Below are 13,036 nucleotides of genomic sequence, written 5' to 3'. Positions count from 1 at the left end.
AGATCTGAGAGGCAAACCTGGGCATCTTACCTGGGATAACTGAAATAGTTTTTAGAGCTCTCAGGACTCTGAAAGTTCGAAGAGCCGACAAATTGCCTAGTTTTATATTTTCTGATACATACCTGCAGAATCAAACCACAGTTATTGGGAATTACAAAGCAGCACCTCAGCCGGCCCTCCCCCACCAGCCCGCTCCCTTCTCCCCCTCCCACAGGGAGGGCTCCGGATGGCCCAGGGCTCCCTCAAGCTTTCCTCCTCATTTCAACCCTCCGGACGCCAGGACCTCGGTGAGGTGACTTAAGGATGTCCACACGGGAAGCCCCACACAGGAGGCGGCTCTCTCGGTGACGGTCCCGTAACTGGCCCCAGGAGGCGACTACCCTGCCTCACTGTCCGTGCCACTGGGGATGCCGACACGAAGCCACACGGCGGGGTCTGAGGCTGAGGACACAGCAGGGTGGATAGGGAAACCATTTTCCAGGGTATCAGGCCAGGTGACAGGGGAGCCCAGTTTCTGGTCCTGGTTTTGTTCTGCATCTTCTGGGATCTGTGATCAGCTGGTGCCTGGCTGCCTTGAGCCGTGGGGTCCTCGGGTCCTGGCTGAGATCATCATGGAGGCACAGCAGCATCTCTGAGGGCCGAGGCCCCCTCAAGTCTCACCCCAAGACCTCCGGAGACTCCCAAGGATGACCCTGGGTCTTCACAGGAGGAGCGACCTCAGGAGCGAGCAGCCTTCTAGGTCTGCTTGGGCCCGAGGGACACTCACCAGGGCCGGGTGACGGAAGCGATCCTACCTACAGCTTGGACAGACATCCGTGCGTGGTCCTCACAGGCACAGGGGGACGGAGTCGGTCTCTGGGGGGCAGGGGACTGCCCAAGCAGAGTGTGAGGGCATGCGTGGATGGGCCACGTGACCAGGGTGTCTAAGAGCTGCGTGGACGGTGTGCGACCAGGGCCGTCGGGACCTTGGCAAGCGACTTGTGATATTTAACCAAAGAGTTCACATCCAGGGTATCTGACATTTAAGCGACGGTGTCTGATGTTTAACAAAGGACGGGGGACTCAGGATATCTGATTTTTAACCAAGTGTGTCTGACCTGGTGGCTGAGTGCCATCAGACCCAGGATGTCAGGCCAGCGAGGCCAGGGGAGTGTCAAGGGTGGGCTGACAGTGCAGCTGGAATCAGTCCGCCAGTCTGGACCTCCAGGCCCCTCCACTCGCTCAGAGCTTCCGTATCTGCTTCTGGGCTATGGGTGTCGGCAGGGAAGGACTCGGTCGGCTGTGTCAGGGCACAGTCCTGGAGCCAGCCGGGTCCCGCCTGGTCCAGCTCGGACGCTAGGTTCACACCAGCTTCCTCCATGTTCACTCATATGGCCCTCCCATCTTCCCATGCCTGCTCCCTCCTTAACTCACCACATCCCTTCGGAGATGGGAAGTCAGCAGACACATTCTCAGAGCTTTCCCTCTGGCTACACCAGATCCCTTCTGTGGTGTGGCTTCGGTGCCGCCCCCTGGAGCTACTTCAGCTCGTAAATCTTTCTCTGGTGCGGCCATCAGAGGCAGCCCCAACATCCGATGCGGAGTAGACGTCACCTCCCTTGTTCTGGCCCATCTACACCTATTCATTTGGTCCAAGCTCCCTCTTTACTTGTAACGGCTATTCCATTCTCCGTGATGACGCAGATCCCCAAACCTCTGCCCCCCATTCTCCTCTCAGGCTTGGACTCTCCATCCAGATGTGGTGCTGCCACAAGCCTGTCAGGTTTAGAACGCGGCTGAGGTTGCCATCACACGGAATCCACGGGTTCAGCCTGCCGGTGGCTCTGGGCCCCATTTCCTGCTGCCGGACACGTGAGCGTGGCCGGGGCCAAAAGCTCTTCCTGCTCAGGACACTGGTTTCGAGGTTGTCTCTTCCGGTCACAGGGAGTGAGCAAAGTGCCGTGCAGATCGGAGAGTGTCAACCGTCCCTGCGTCTCCGCTCTCGTCCCTTACAGGTCCCGCGTGTCCCCCCACGTCTCCAGGGAAGCCCTGTCTGTGCGAAGCTTGGATTTTGCCTGTCTGTGCCTGTCCCGCTGTCCCCACACCCTCAGGCTCGCCCTCCATTCATCGTCTGCCTCCTCAGCAGCTGGTACTGAGCACAGAGGAGCCAAGATCCCGAGGTGTGTGCTCCCTCCCGGCAGGCTTAAGGCCGGCCGAGTGCCGTGTGTCTGTGAAGGCAGCACACGTGTGGGAGAGCAATCCTGAGAAGGAAGTCTCGAAGGTGAGACGTGGGGCTGGGTGAGGGCTCTGCGTGTCTCTGGCCGTGTCTATGACATGGGGGGCTGCTGTCCCTTTTATGTGCCCCGGCTCCTTCTGCCTGGCTGCGTCCCACGGGGGGGCCGGCCCTAGACCTCCAACGAGGCCTCTCTTGGGGCCCCGAGGTGGGTGGTGAGAGACCCGGTGTCTGGCAAAGGGCCAGGCTCATCAGTGGCCGGGTTGGGGGTACAGCTCTGCCCCTGTGGGCCTGGCAAAGCGTTCCTCCAAGCCACTCTATTCTTTGTGCTCTGGCCACGTTGCCGGGCAGGGGCGCCCAGCTGGGGTGGTGATCGTGGGCCCTGAAAGAGCAGAGGATGCTGGGTGAGGGTTCCCGCTGGCACACCAGCCCGAGGGCAGGGGGATGCCCTTTTGGAAGCTGAGGAACCGAGAGCAAGGGCCCCCCTGGCCCCCCTCCCGCTCCACCCCCACCTTCCGGTGTAGCCCTCCTGTCGATGCAGACACCCCCCCCCCCCCTCGGGCTGCTGCTGGGCAGAGGTAGATCCCACCCTCTCCTCTCTGCCCTGCCTCCCTTCCCCTCCAGGTTCGGTTTCCATAACAACCCCAGGAGGTAGGAGGCTGTGCTAACTGGCAGGTAATGCCCAGCCGGGAGGGGCACCGGGAAGAACTCTGGCCCGGGGCGGGGTGGGGGGGGAGGGGGTCGCCTGGCAGGCTTCCCGGCAACCCGGACCCTCCCACAGCCTCTACACTGAGTGAGGGAGGGATCAGGTGGAAACCTGGCCGGAAACATCAGACCTCCGTGCCTCTCCAGTAAGGAGACCTGGTTTTAGTTCCCGCACTGCTGCTGATTCATTCCATAATTTGGGGCAAGTGGTAGGCTCCCTCGGAGCCCCAGTTCCCCATCTGCACCACGGAGGATGGGGAGTCTCATTGACTCCAACATTTCCGCCACCCAAGGCTCCTCTGATTATCCTGGGAGCCCCACGTTCCCGAACCCCTTTGGCTGCGGCAGGATGCATGCCGCTGCATCACCACGGCAGTCCCTGTTTTCATAAGGCAGAACCGCCGTCATTCAAAGCTGCCAGGCCAATCCAGCCCGGAGCAGAAACCTGACATTCCGGTGGGTCCGTGCGGCCCCAGGGGAAGTGAGTGCCATTTCTGTGACATGCTCAGGAACTTGGAAATAGCCTGCCGGCCTCTGAGGCTCCGGTACAGAGGGGAGGCAGGCAGGCCTCGGTGAGGCACACCTAGCTGCTTTATGATGCCAAGTGGAAGAGGCGGTGTCCTGGGGCGGGGGGGGGGGGGGGGGACCCGGGGGTCGAGACCGAGATTCTCTCATGAGACGAGGCAGCAGGACTTGCTAAAGGCCCGAGGTCATGCAGAGCATCTCCCAGAGACATGGGCTGAAGACAGGCCAAAGCCTGGCTCCCACTGTCAAACAAGAGACCCAGGGTCTGGGAGCACGGCTGCTGTGACACAGTCCTGTTCGGGCTCCAGGATGGGAAGGTCGGAAAGACTCACGCAGATGCCGTGTCCTGTCCTGCCAAAGCCCTCTTCCTGTGACACCAGGCCCTCAGGGGGCCCATGGATCGCTGCCCGCCTCCCGCAGGGCACCCCGGGGCCTGGGCCTGGCATGGGAATCCCACCCCCTTCCCAAGTCAGTGCAACAACTCAGCTCTGCGTGGAGAGGGCTCCCTCTCACCTCAAACCACAGACATTCTTCCCCACTCTGGGTTCTCAGCTGATGATCCTGCTTCTCACCGTGGAGAAAATCGAAGCAATCGGAAGAGAAATTCCTCTTCTCTCGTCACCGACTCTACCAATCCGTCTGAAACTCTGCCCTCCCGGCTCTTAAGGCCAGTGCCCTACTCCACCTGGGCCCTGGACTCCCAGCCCTCGGGCCAGCTCAAGGGCTTTGCTCCTGCGACGCATCCCCCTCCATCGCCAAGCTTCCCTTCCGCCCCCCCCCCCCCCGGATCATGCGCACCCCCTTACAAAGACACCTCCCTTCTTTACTCGTGTTCCTCTGCCTGTCTCCCCAAGCCCAGCCAGCATCTTATGTTCAGTCCTGTTTATAGCCAACCCCACAAGGTGGGTGTCTACACGTGCCCTACTCTCTCTTGAGCCCTGTTTAATCAGGCGTATGTCTGTCCCCTCACTCCTCTGGCCAAGGCCATCAATGCTGTCACGGTCATCGGCGGTGTCACGTCGTGGTCTGCAACGGTCCTGCCGTGGATCTCACCTTCCTCAGCCTTCTCGGGGCTTCTTTCAAGTGGAGTGACGCTCCTCAGCTGGCTTTTCGGGACAGTCCTCTGTCCAGGCTTTCCTCCACCCCCTCTGGCAGTGCCCTCCAGGCTCCTTTCCTTACCCCTTCTTTCTTGACTTCGAGATGCTGGAGCGTCCCATGGTGTGGTCCCCAGGCGCTGTCCCTTCCCCAGCCATGCTCACTCTAGATGATTCATCTGGTCTCCCGGCTGCAAGTATCGTCCGCACCCTGATGGCTTCTAAATATATACCTCCACCTTGGACCTCTTTCCTGATCTCCAGACCGGAATATCCAGTTGCCTGCTCCATAGCTCATCCTGGCTGCTTTCAAACTTAATGCGTTCTGATCTGGACTCTTGATTTCCTCCCTCCCTCAGCCAGCTCCTCCCTTCACCCTCCATTTTAACAAACGGTAACCCTGTTCACCCCGCTGCCCAAACCGAAACCACCTTGGGGTCTCCTTTCAGCCCTTGAAGTACATCCAGAATCTGACTATGTTCCCCAGCTCTTCTACTTAAACCTTCGTCCCAGCCACTGTCTCTCTCCCAGCTACTGAAACAGCCCCCCAGCTTCCGGGTGAACTTATAAAATGTAGTTCAGGGAGCCCTTGGGTGGCTCAGTCGGTTAAGCATCTGACTTTGGCTCAGGTCATGAGCTTGGGGTTTGTGGGTTCGAGCCCCACATCGGGGCTCTGGGCTGACAGCTCAGAGCCCGGAGCCTGCTTCGCTCGCCCTGCTCACACTCTCTCTCTCTCTCTCTCAAAAATAAAATAAACTTTAAAAAAATGTTTTTAAATGTAGCTTAGCTCACATCACTTCCTGCTCTCAACTGCCCGTGGCTCCCACCCCCTGGGGCTCGCACGATGGCCTGCAAAGCCACACGGCTGTCCCCCGCCGTGCTGCCTCCTCCCCCACTACGCTCTCCCTTGCTCACTCAGCTCTGCCCAGGCCGAGGTTTACACTGGCTTTGGGCAAGGGGCAACATCTCTCTGAGCCTCAGTTCCCCTACCTGTAAACTGGTGAGCTGGAGTCGGTCTGCAAGCAATGCACCTAGAAACACAGGTCCTGATGCATTTTCTAACCACCAGACTCTCCAGCTAGCTGGAAAGTGCCCCATCAGCAGGGTCTGGCTGCCCACTCTCCCCTCCCTTCCCCATGGCATGGCTGAGCTGACAGCAGGACTGCTCATATCCGGGGCGAAGCGGACCTTGTCGCGAACGGGCGGATGCGGTAAATCTGAGAATCCGAGAAGGCTGAACTGAACCTTTGATTCCAGCCGGGCCAACACTGTGCTTCCAAAAGTTGGGGAGCGGAGGCTCCGCTTCCTGCCAAGGTGTGGTGCCCAGGCCTGGGCACACGGGGTCCTGCGCGCACATCAGGCTTTCAGAAAGGGCTTGAGGACCGAGCCCGGGCCACGACTCCTGCCCAGGAGGCCCGCCCTGATCAGCCACCCCACCAGAACGCAGCATCCGTTGCCAGCACACCCCGAGTGGAACGCGTCAGCCCAGCCTCAGCGAGGGTCTCTTTCTAGACAGAGAAGCGAGGCCCCAGCCTGCACGGCAGCAGGGCCACGGATATTCACACTCACTCTCTGGAAGGCTCCTTGTGTGTCCTTGGCATCTGTTTTCTCATCTGTCAAACGGGGACAAGGAATCCCCATCTGCGATACCTCTCTGGCCGGTGTGAGGATCCCTTGGATCATGTCAGTGACCGGTGCCTTAGAACGTCACCGTGGGGAGTCTCCGAGTGGAGACAGCACTGGTGTGCCTGGCACGGGCTCCTGGGGATGCCCGGTCACTTCTCCAGGCTCCTTCCCTTTCCTGCTGATTCATTCTTAATCCCTGGGGAATGCAGGTCATTGTTCACAGTGGCTCAGAGATTTGGGGCTGTAACACTGGTTTCCCTTGGTGGAAAGGGCAGAGGATGCTAAGCCTGAATCTTAATGATGTCCCTGGCTGCCACGGGGCCACAGGGGCGCCCGTAAGCCTGCCCGCCACGGCCCACCAGGATGAGCTCAGGGCGTCCGTCCTGTCTTCCTCTTGCCATAGCAGTGAGATGGGCTGCTCTACAGAACTTGCAAAGCTCTACACGGACTGGAGTAGGGGGCCGAGAGGGCCCGGCGGTCGGGGGCCAGGGAGGGTGCACACGACCCTCTCTGTGGCCTGGCGTGGCACGGCGCAGCCCAGAGAGCAAGGTACTTACGCCATGACAATCACACTGAAGTCTAGCCAGTTCCATGGGTCCCGAAGGAAGGTGAACGCGTGCAGGCAGAACCCTCGAGCCAGAATCTTGACCAGAGACTCAAAGGTGTAGATGGCAGTGAAGGTGTACCTGGGAGGAGAGACCGGCGAGGCTTCTCAGGGCGGCTGAAGCCCGCAGGCCAGGGTGGCCAGGTTCCTCACAGGGCCACGGGCCCTGGATGGCCCCTCTCTTAAGGAGCCCTCGGACCGGGGCCTCTGCCATGCCCCGTGAGCCGGAGCTTTGTTCCAAACATCGGACCAATTCTACAGCCACGTGCTCCTTCAGCGCTGCTGAGTGCCCGCCATGTGCCCACCGGAACTTTCCATTTTGGCCCTTGGCTGTCTTGGCCAAAGAAGACCCTCGACTCCTCTCCTCACCCCAGACCTGGGGGTCATGTGCCTCACCGGGAAAATGGTGGCCGCTGGGTCGGCCCTGGGAGGACACTCAGATCACGTCACTCCCTCCCCCTTGCTGCGGCTCCTCCGTGGCTAGAGACAGCCCATCCTCAACTTCCTGTAGGAGGGTGTATACAACGGTCCAGGGTGGGCTTGGAAAGGGGGCTGAGGCTGTAGCACCTGAGGCTGGGTGGGCTGGGCTGAAGAATCCCAATGCCCGGATGCCAGGGCTGTGGCCCACGGACTGGAATGGGAGCTGCCCCACCCCGGTGCAACCTCCCTCGTCCCAGAAGCACCGAGGACACTGGGGGTCCTGTGTGAACACAGAGAGCCGCAAGGCAAGCCACTCTGGTAAGAGAGGCTTCCCTAACATTCTGTCAGTTCCCCGAAAACCCGGCACCGAATGCCCCAAGGGCCTATTAGGTCTCTTTAGAACTTGTGGGCAAGGTACTGTCATTTGAGAAGAAAGGACTAGAAGCAGTTTTCTGAAACTGCAAACGGTCACAGGAGGCAGTACAGACAGGGCGGAAATGGGGACCGTGCTGGGCCTTGCCCGGCTGCCACACCCCCTAGCCACGCCACGTCGGACGAGGTGCGCCTCCCCTTCCCAGCCTCCTCTCCTGTCAAAGGGGGACAGTGGCCGTACCCATCCTATTGGCTTGCCCCGAGGGTAAAAGCACATGAGGCTTACCGTTCTGTGGCAGGGCCCGGCATACACTAAGTGCTCGATAAATTATTAGGATTTTATTTCTGAGCCTTCCCCAGTGTGCTCAGTCCTTGTTAGGGTGGGTCAGGGAGGAATCGCCCACTTTGCTAACCCGGAGGGCTTCCTCCCCTGATGACACAGCTCAAGGGGAGAAGTCGGCAGGACCAGGAGGGGCCAGAGAAGGAAGGGGCTGGGCCAAGGACCCTCCAGGTGGGGAAGTCCCTCGGGAGACTTCTGCGGTGACTTCAGGGGCCCCCCGTGAGGGCTGGGAAGGAAGGGAGGGAGGGGCCGGCTGGAGAGGCCTGAAGATACTCACTCAACATACTTGGTCCAGGGCGGGGGGTCGTGCTGGGCCATGAACACACAGTTGGTCAGGATGGTGCACATGATGAGCATACTGAAGAATGTGGCGCAGAGGTCAAGGAAAGCCACGTGCAGGGGGCCGGCCGGGCCACTCCCACCCGAGGGTCCTGCCCCTGGGGTTGTCACCGCCAGGCCGGTGCCACCAGATCGATGAGGCGGGGGCCCCGAGGGGGACACACTGGGGCTGTGCCAGTCCCGGCCGGCCTCTTCCCACCGAGGCGGGTCCTGTCCCCTTCCCTCCCCGCAGCCCCCACCAGGGACCCGGCAGCTGACACCGCACCCTTAGTAGATAGAGTTCCATGGAGGGTCCATCCTGGAGGGCAGGGAGGAAGACACCCAGACCACAGAGGCTTTCACCCACGGCCGCGTCGGAGTGACAGGGAGGTGGGATTTATAAACTGTTCCTCGGGGGCCACGGCTGGGGGGAGAGGAAGACCCTGGCAGTGGGGCTCCCAGGTCTCTCCCCCACTGCCCCAAAGGCTTTTCGCCTTTGGCCTAGGATTTCGCTGAAGGAACATCGGCTGCGAAAACTCACATACCTCATCAGGAGACACTGCCCGAGGGTGCAGGTGACGGCTTCTCGAACTGCTTCCTGCCTTTGCACACGCTCCACTTAGTGCCCTCCTCCTTTGTCAAGAAACTCCTCAGCAGGAGCACCCCCTCTGAGCAGGAGCACCCCCTCTGAGCAGCCTGCTCTGACCCAGGGCATTGGGCATCTCTTTTCGTGTGTGGTTGCTCCCAAAATAGCAAGGCCCATCTGTTCCCCAGGAGAAGGGGAGCTCCTCAAATGTTGGGACTGCGTCTTGGGCATCCTTCTGGGCCCTTGGCCTTGAACTGAACTGCCGCAGGCCTTGGGTGATCCCCGACCCTCTGGCTACTTCTCTGCTGTGTCAAGCTGGATGGAGCTGTAACTAGGCTCCACGGTCTCTCTCACCTCTGCAAGGCCTGTGGAGGAGCAAGGGGCAGGCCCTGGGCCGCTTACGGGCTAGGGCACCCCCAAGGGGCCTGATCCAGAGCAGGGACACTCTGGTACTCTCACAAATTCCCTCCCCAGCCAAAGAAGAGAGGCGGAGACCGCGGCTCCCTTTGGCTGCCCCCAGACTCAGGACCCGGCCCCAGCCCCGCGTGCAGCAGCTGGCCGCCTGCGATCCCCAGGATCCCCACGGGCTGCCAGGGAGCTGAAGTAATTGAGCCCTCGGGGCCTGCCTCTTTCCTCTCCAGTAGAGCTCCACCCTTTTGCAAGGTCTGAGCCGGAGCCTGGTGCAGTCAGACTGGAGACTGGGCTGAGCTGGGGTGCTGACTTGTGGGGGGAGTGCGGCGCTGCCCCAGCTGGGGAGGGAGGGGAGGCGAGGGAGGCCTCTCGGAGAATCTAGGTGCGAGCCCTCGGCGCTTCTAGTCGTCAGTCTAGGGAATCTAGGGGACTAGGAAATAGCACCCCAAGGCCCACCCCCAGTTTATAATGAATTCTCCAATTTCTCACCTGAGGTAAAAGAAGATCGGGCTTTGGGAATCTCCCTTAGTTAAAGCAGAGCCTTTCAGCTCAGAGCCGCGGCTCCAGGAAGTCCTGATTCCTCCCAGGTGGGAGGACATCCCTCCGGGGATGGGGGTGGGGTGTGGGGGTGGGGTGGGGGAGGGATGTCCCTCAGCCCGACAGCTGCCCATCCCTCTGCCTGTGTTCAGGTCTCCAGGGCCGAGCCTAACTCCTCCTCCCTGACACATGCATACGTGCCCCACACCCTGGCTCTGTGCCAAGGCTTTCCTTACTGGGCAGGTAACTCGCCCCTCAGCCAGATTTACTCACCCCCACGGATCCACTACTGGGGATCCCAGGTGACTGCCGGAATATGAAAGGAACGACCCTAAAGAGCAAATATTTATTGAGCCCTTCCTAGGGGCCAGGCTCTGCTCTCTGTAACCAACCATTAGCGAATTCAATTCTCCCCACAACTCTATGAGGGGGGATTTGGTCTCCCTTTTGTACGGGGGGAGACTGAGGCACAACGCTAGGCTGCTAGTGACTACAGCAGGTCGAACCGCAGCCCTCCACCCCCCACCACCCAGACAACCACATCTTAATCCCTGACAAGCACGAATGTTAATTTCTATGGCAAAAGGGACCTTGTGGGTATGATTAAATTGGGGGTCTTGAGATGGGAGATTACCCTGGATTGTCTGGGTGGGCCCAATGTCAGCACAGGGTCCTTCTAAGTGGAAGAGGGACACAGGAGCCAGGTGGGAAAGACGCCACCAGCGGTTGCTGGCTTTGCACACGGAGGGGCCACAAGCCAAGGAGTCCGTGCAGCCTCTACAAACCGGGAATGACTAGGAAACAGATTCTCCCTGGTGCCTCCAGAGAGGAACCAGCCCCACTGATACCCTGATTGGAGTTCAGTGAGAACTTCTCGGACTTCTAACCTCCAGAACCGGAAGATGATGAATTTGTGTTGTTTTAAGCCGTTACGGTTGTAGGAATTCCTCGCGGCAGCCACAGACGACCGGTGCAAAGCTGGTCAATGCACGGCCTGGCTTGGAGCCCCGGCTGGCCCAGCACAGAGCCCCCCACGCTGAGCCCGGCTGTCCTGCCTCTGCATGACGACACCGAGGGTCCAGCCTGAAGGGCTGGGGGGAGTCCCGCTGCCTCAGGTCCCCACCCGCCAAGGGGGAATGCTACCCCACACTTGGCTTCTGCCATTCTCAGGGCAGTAAGCCGATGAGTGACGGGCTCTGTAAAGTGGGAGCAGACTGCCACCCGGGGGAGGATCGCAATTAGCTGCCATTTTAAAGAACAGGCCTAAGGAGCACGTGTGCCTGGCCCCGGGTGGGAGACAGGGAGGCGTCTGAAGAGCTCCGAGATAGGACGGTATGAGAAACGACACCCGCCTCTGGCCGGGCCGGGCAGGAAGGCTTCCTGGAGGAGTCATTTAGACGGGCACCCACGGCTGGGCAGGGTTCTTTCAGCAATCCAGCGGCGCGGCCGGTGGAGGTGAAGCAAGGTGGGCTGACTGGGGGGACCCCTCTCACCCATCTCGCTAGAGTGAAGGAAAGGCCCCTTGGCAGAGAACAGCAGGGTGGACAGGCTGCCTTGGACCAGAAGACTTGGCTGGACAGACATAGGTGAGCTGAACTCCAGCATCAAGGCTTGGGGAAGAGCCAGACAGCCGGGGCCTGGGTCCCGGGATGGCGAATCACAGGAGCTGCCTGCCCTGGCTCTTCCAGACACAAGGACAGGTTAGGACGAGGTGCAGCAAACTCTACTCTCTCTGCCACTTGACTGCTTGACACCCTGCCTGGCTCTCCCGACCCTGAACATGGCCCTTCCACCGCGCTCAGTCACTCCTGTACGTGTGTGGTCTCTTCCTGCCTAGAGGTGCTTGGAGTCCGCATGACTCTGCCCAGAGCATCCCCAGGTCCCCCATGGGGCTCAGCGTGCAGCCGACACCAGAGGGATGAGTCAGGGGCACGGCCGGCCAGGGCACACCTGCTTGTATTGTCTGGCAGTTTCAGGCCGATGACTGAGCCGGCCCCGTGTGTGGGCAGAGGCAGAGGCCAGCTCTCGAGGTCTGAGCTCAGCTGAACATCTTCAATCCTGTCGTGTCATTGTCCCCAAACACCCACTCCCAGCCTCATGATTAAAATGCCAGCAAGGACTGCCTGCATGGGTGGTGGGGAATGCCTGAAACTTGGCCCGTCTATCTTCAGATCCCGGGGAGTCAAAAAAAAAAAACCCTCCCAAACAGAAGGGATGCCGTGGGGGGCATGTTCATATATTTGTGCTATTCAATGAACATGCACACACACACACACACACACACACACACACACAAACATGTGGTTTGATTGCCCATTTGAATCTGCTAGAGAAACGTGGGAGGATTTTGTGAGCAGATCCTGTGCACCCAGGAAGGCAGAAAGCTTCTCGGCGTGAACGTGAGGCCTCTCTGAATGTGGCTGCGGTGCAATCGGGGGTTCAGTTGGTTTCTTTTATTTGATTCTGGCAGGAACACATCCTGCAGGATTATAACAAAAATACATCGGAAAAAATAATTCTACATACCCATATTTACTTTGTAGGCCACTTCCCAGGGACGCGTTGCAAGGGCGGAGCACGGAGCGAAGCTGGACTGAATTACGGGGCGCTCGCTAGCACGTCCCTGTGAGTGCCCGGACTGTTACTAGTGAGTGGGTTTTGAGAGCAGGGGCTGCCCTCCTGCCCTGTCTTAAGTTTGTCTTTGCTCCCTTGCCCTTTCCGAAGGGCCTGGCGCAGAAATGCGCACCTGTGTGGCTCGGTGGGTGTCAGCGGATGTGAAAATGGGAGCCGACCATGGGTGCAGACTTTCGGTTTTGCAAGACGCAGAAGGGTTAGGTAGAGCTTTGCTGCGTGACAATATGCATATAGTAACACTGCTGAACTGTATACTTAAATATGGCTCGAGATGCTAAATTTTGGGGGGTGTGTGTATGTGTGTGTGTGTGTGTTTTACCACAATACAAAGGAATGTCAGCAGAGTGAAAACTCACTATTCAACACACGAAATCTGTGTGCATTCGAAACGCATAGCGACTGCTAATGGGCACAGGGTTCCTTTTTGGGGTGATGAAATGTGCCGGAATTGGAGAGCGGTGATGGTACATTTTAAAATGATAAATTGTGTGGCATGTGGATTATATTTCAATTACGAAGAAAAGGAATACACGGAAAGCTAGTGGACTCCCAGGCCTCCCACCGGGGATTCTGGTCTGGAAAGGGCCAGGAATCGGCATTTTAAATGATGGGGCCCTCACAGACCGACACTTGTAAACGACTGCCCAGGGCG

At 59.3% G+C, this 13,036-nt stretch overlaps 1 protein-coding gene across 13 annotated transcripts in view; it reads right to left on the bottom strand.

Annotated features, from left to right (window-relative positions):
• The window catches only part of SCN5A (sodium voltage-gated channel alpha subunit 5), a 94,332-nt gene that overhangs the window by 60,609 nt on the left and 20,687 nt on the right, over positions 1 to 13,036 (bottom strand). For 7 of the 13 annotated variants that reach the window (XM_045037857.1, XM_045037853.1, XM_045037850.1 and 4 more), the window contains exons 4-5: positions 8,176 to 8,265; positions 6,720 to 6,848 (exon numbers count right to left, since the gene is read on the bottom strand). In XM_045037857.1, coding sequence (XP_044893792.1) covers positions 6,720 to 6,848; positions 8,176 to 8,265 — 219 coding nt within the window. Of the gene's footprint in view, positions 1 to 30; positions 123 to 6,719; positions 6,849 to 8,175; positions 8,266 to 13,036 lie in introns of those variants that run through there. The other 6 variants (XM_023260726.2, XM_045037851.1, XM_023260722.2 and 3 more) reach the window with 2 other exon arrangements.

This window comes from Felis catus, chromosome C2 (assembly GCF_018350175.1).
Source record: "Felis catus isolate Fca126 chromosome C2, F.catus_Fca126_mat1.0, whole genome shotgun sequence".
Taxonomy (NCBI): Eukaryota; Metazoa; Chordata; class Mammalia; order Carnivora; family Felidae; genus Felis; species Felis catus.
This window is presented reverse-complemented; position numbering and strand designations above follow the sequence as displayed.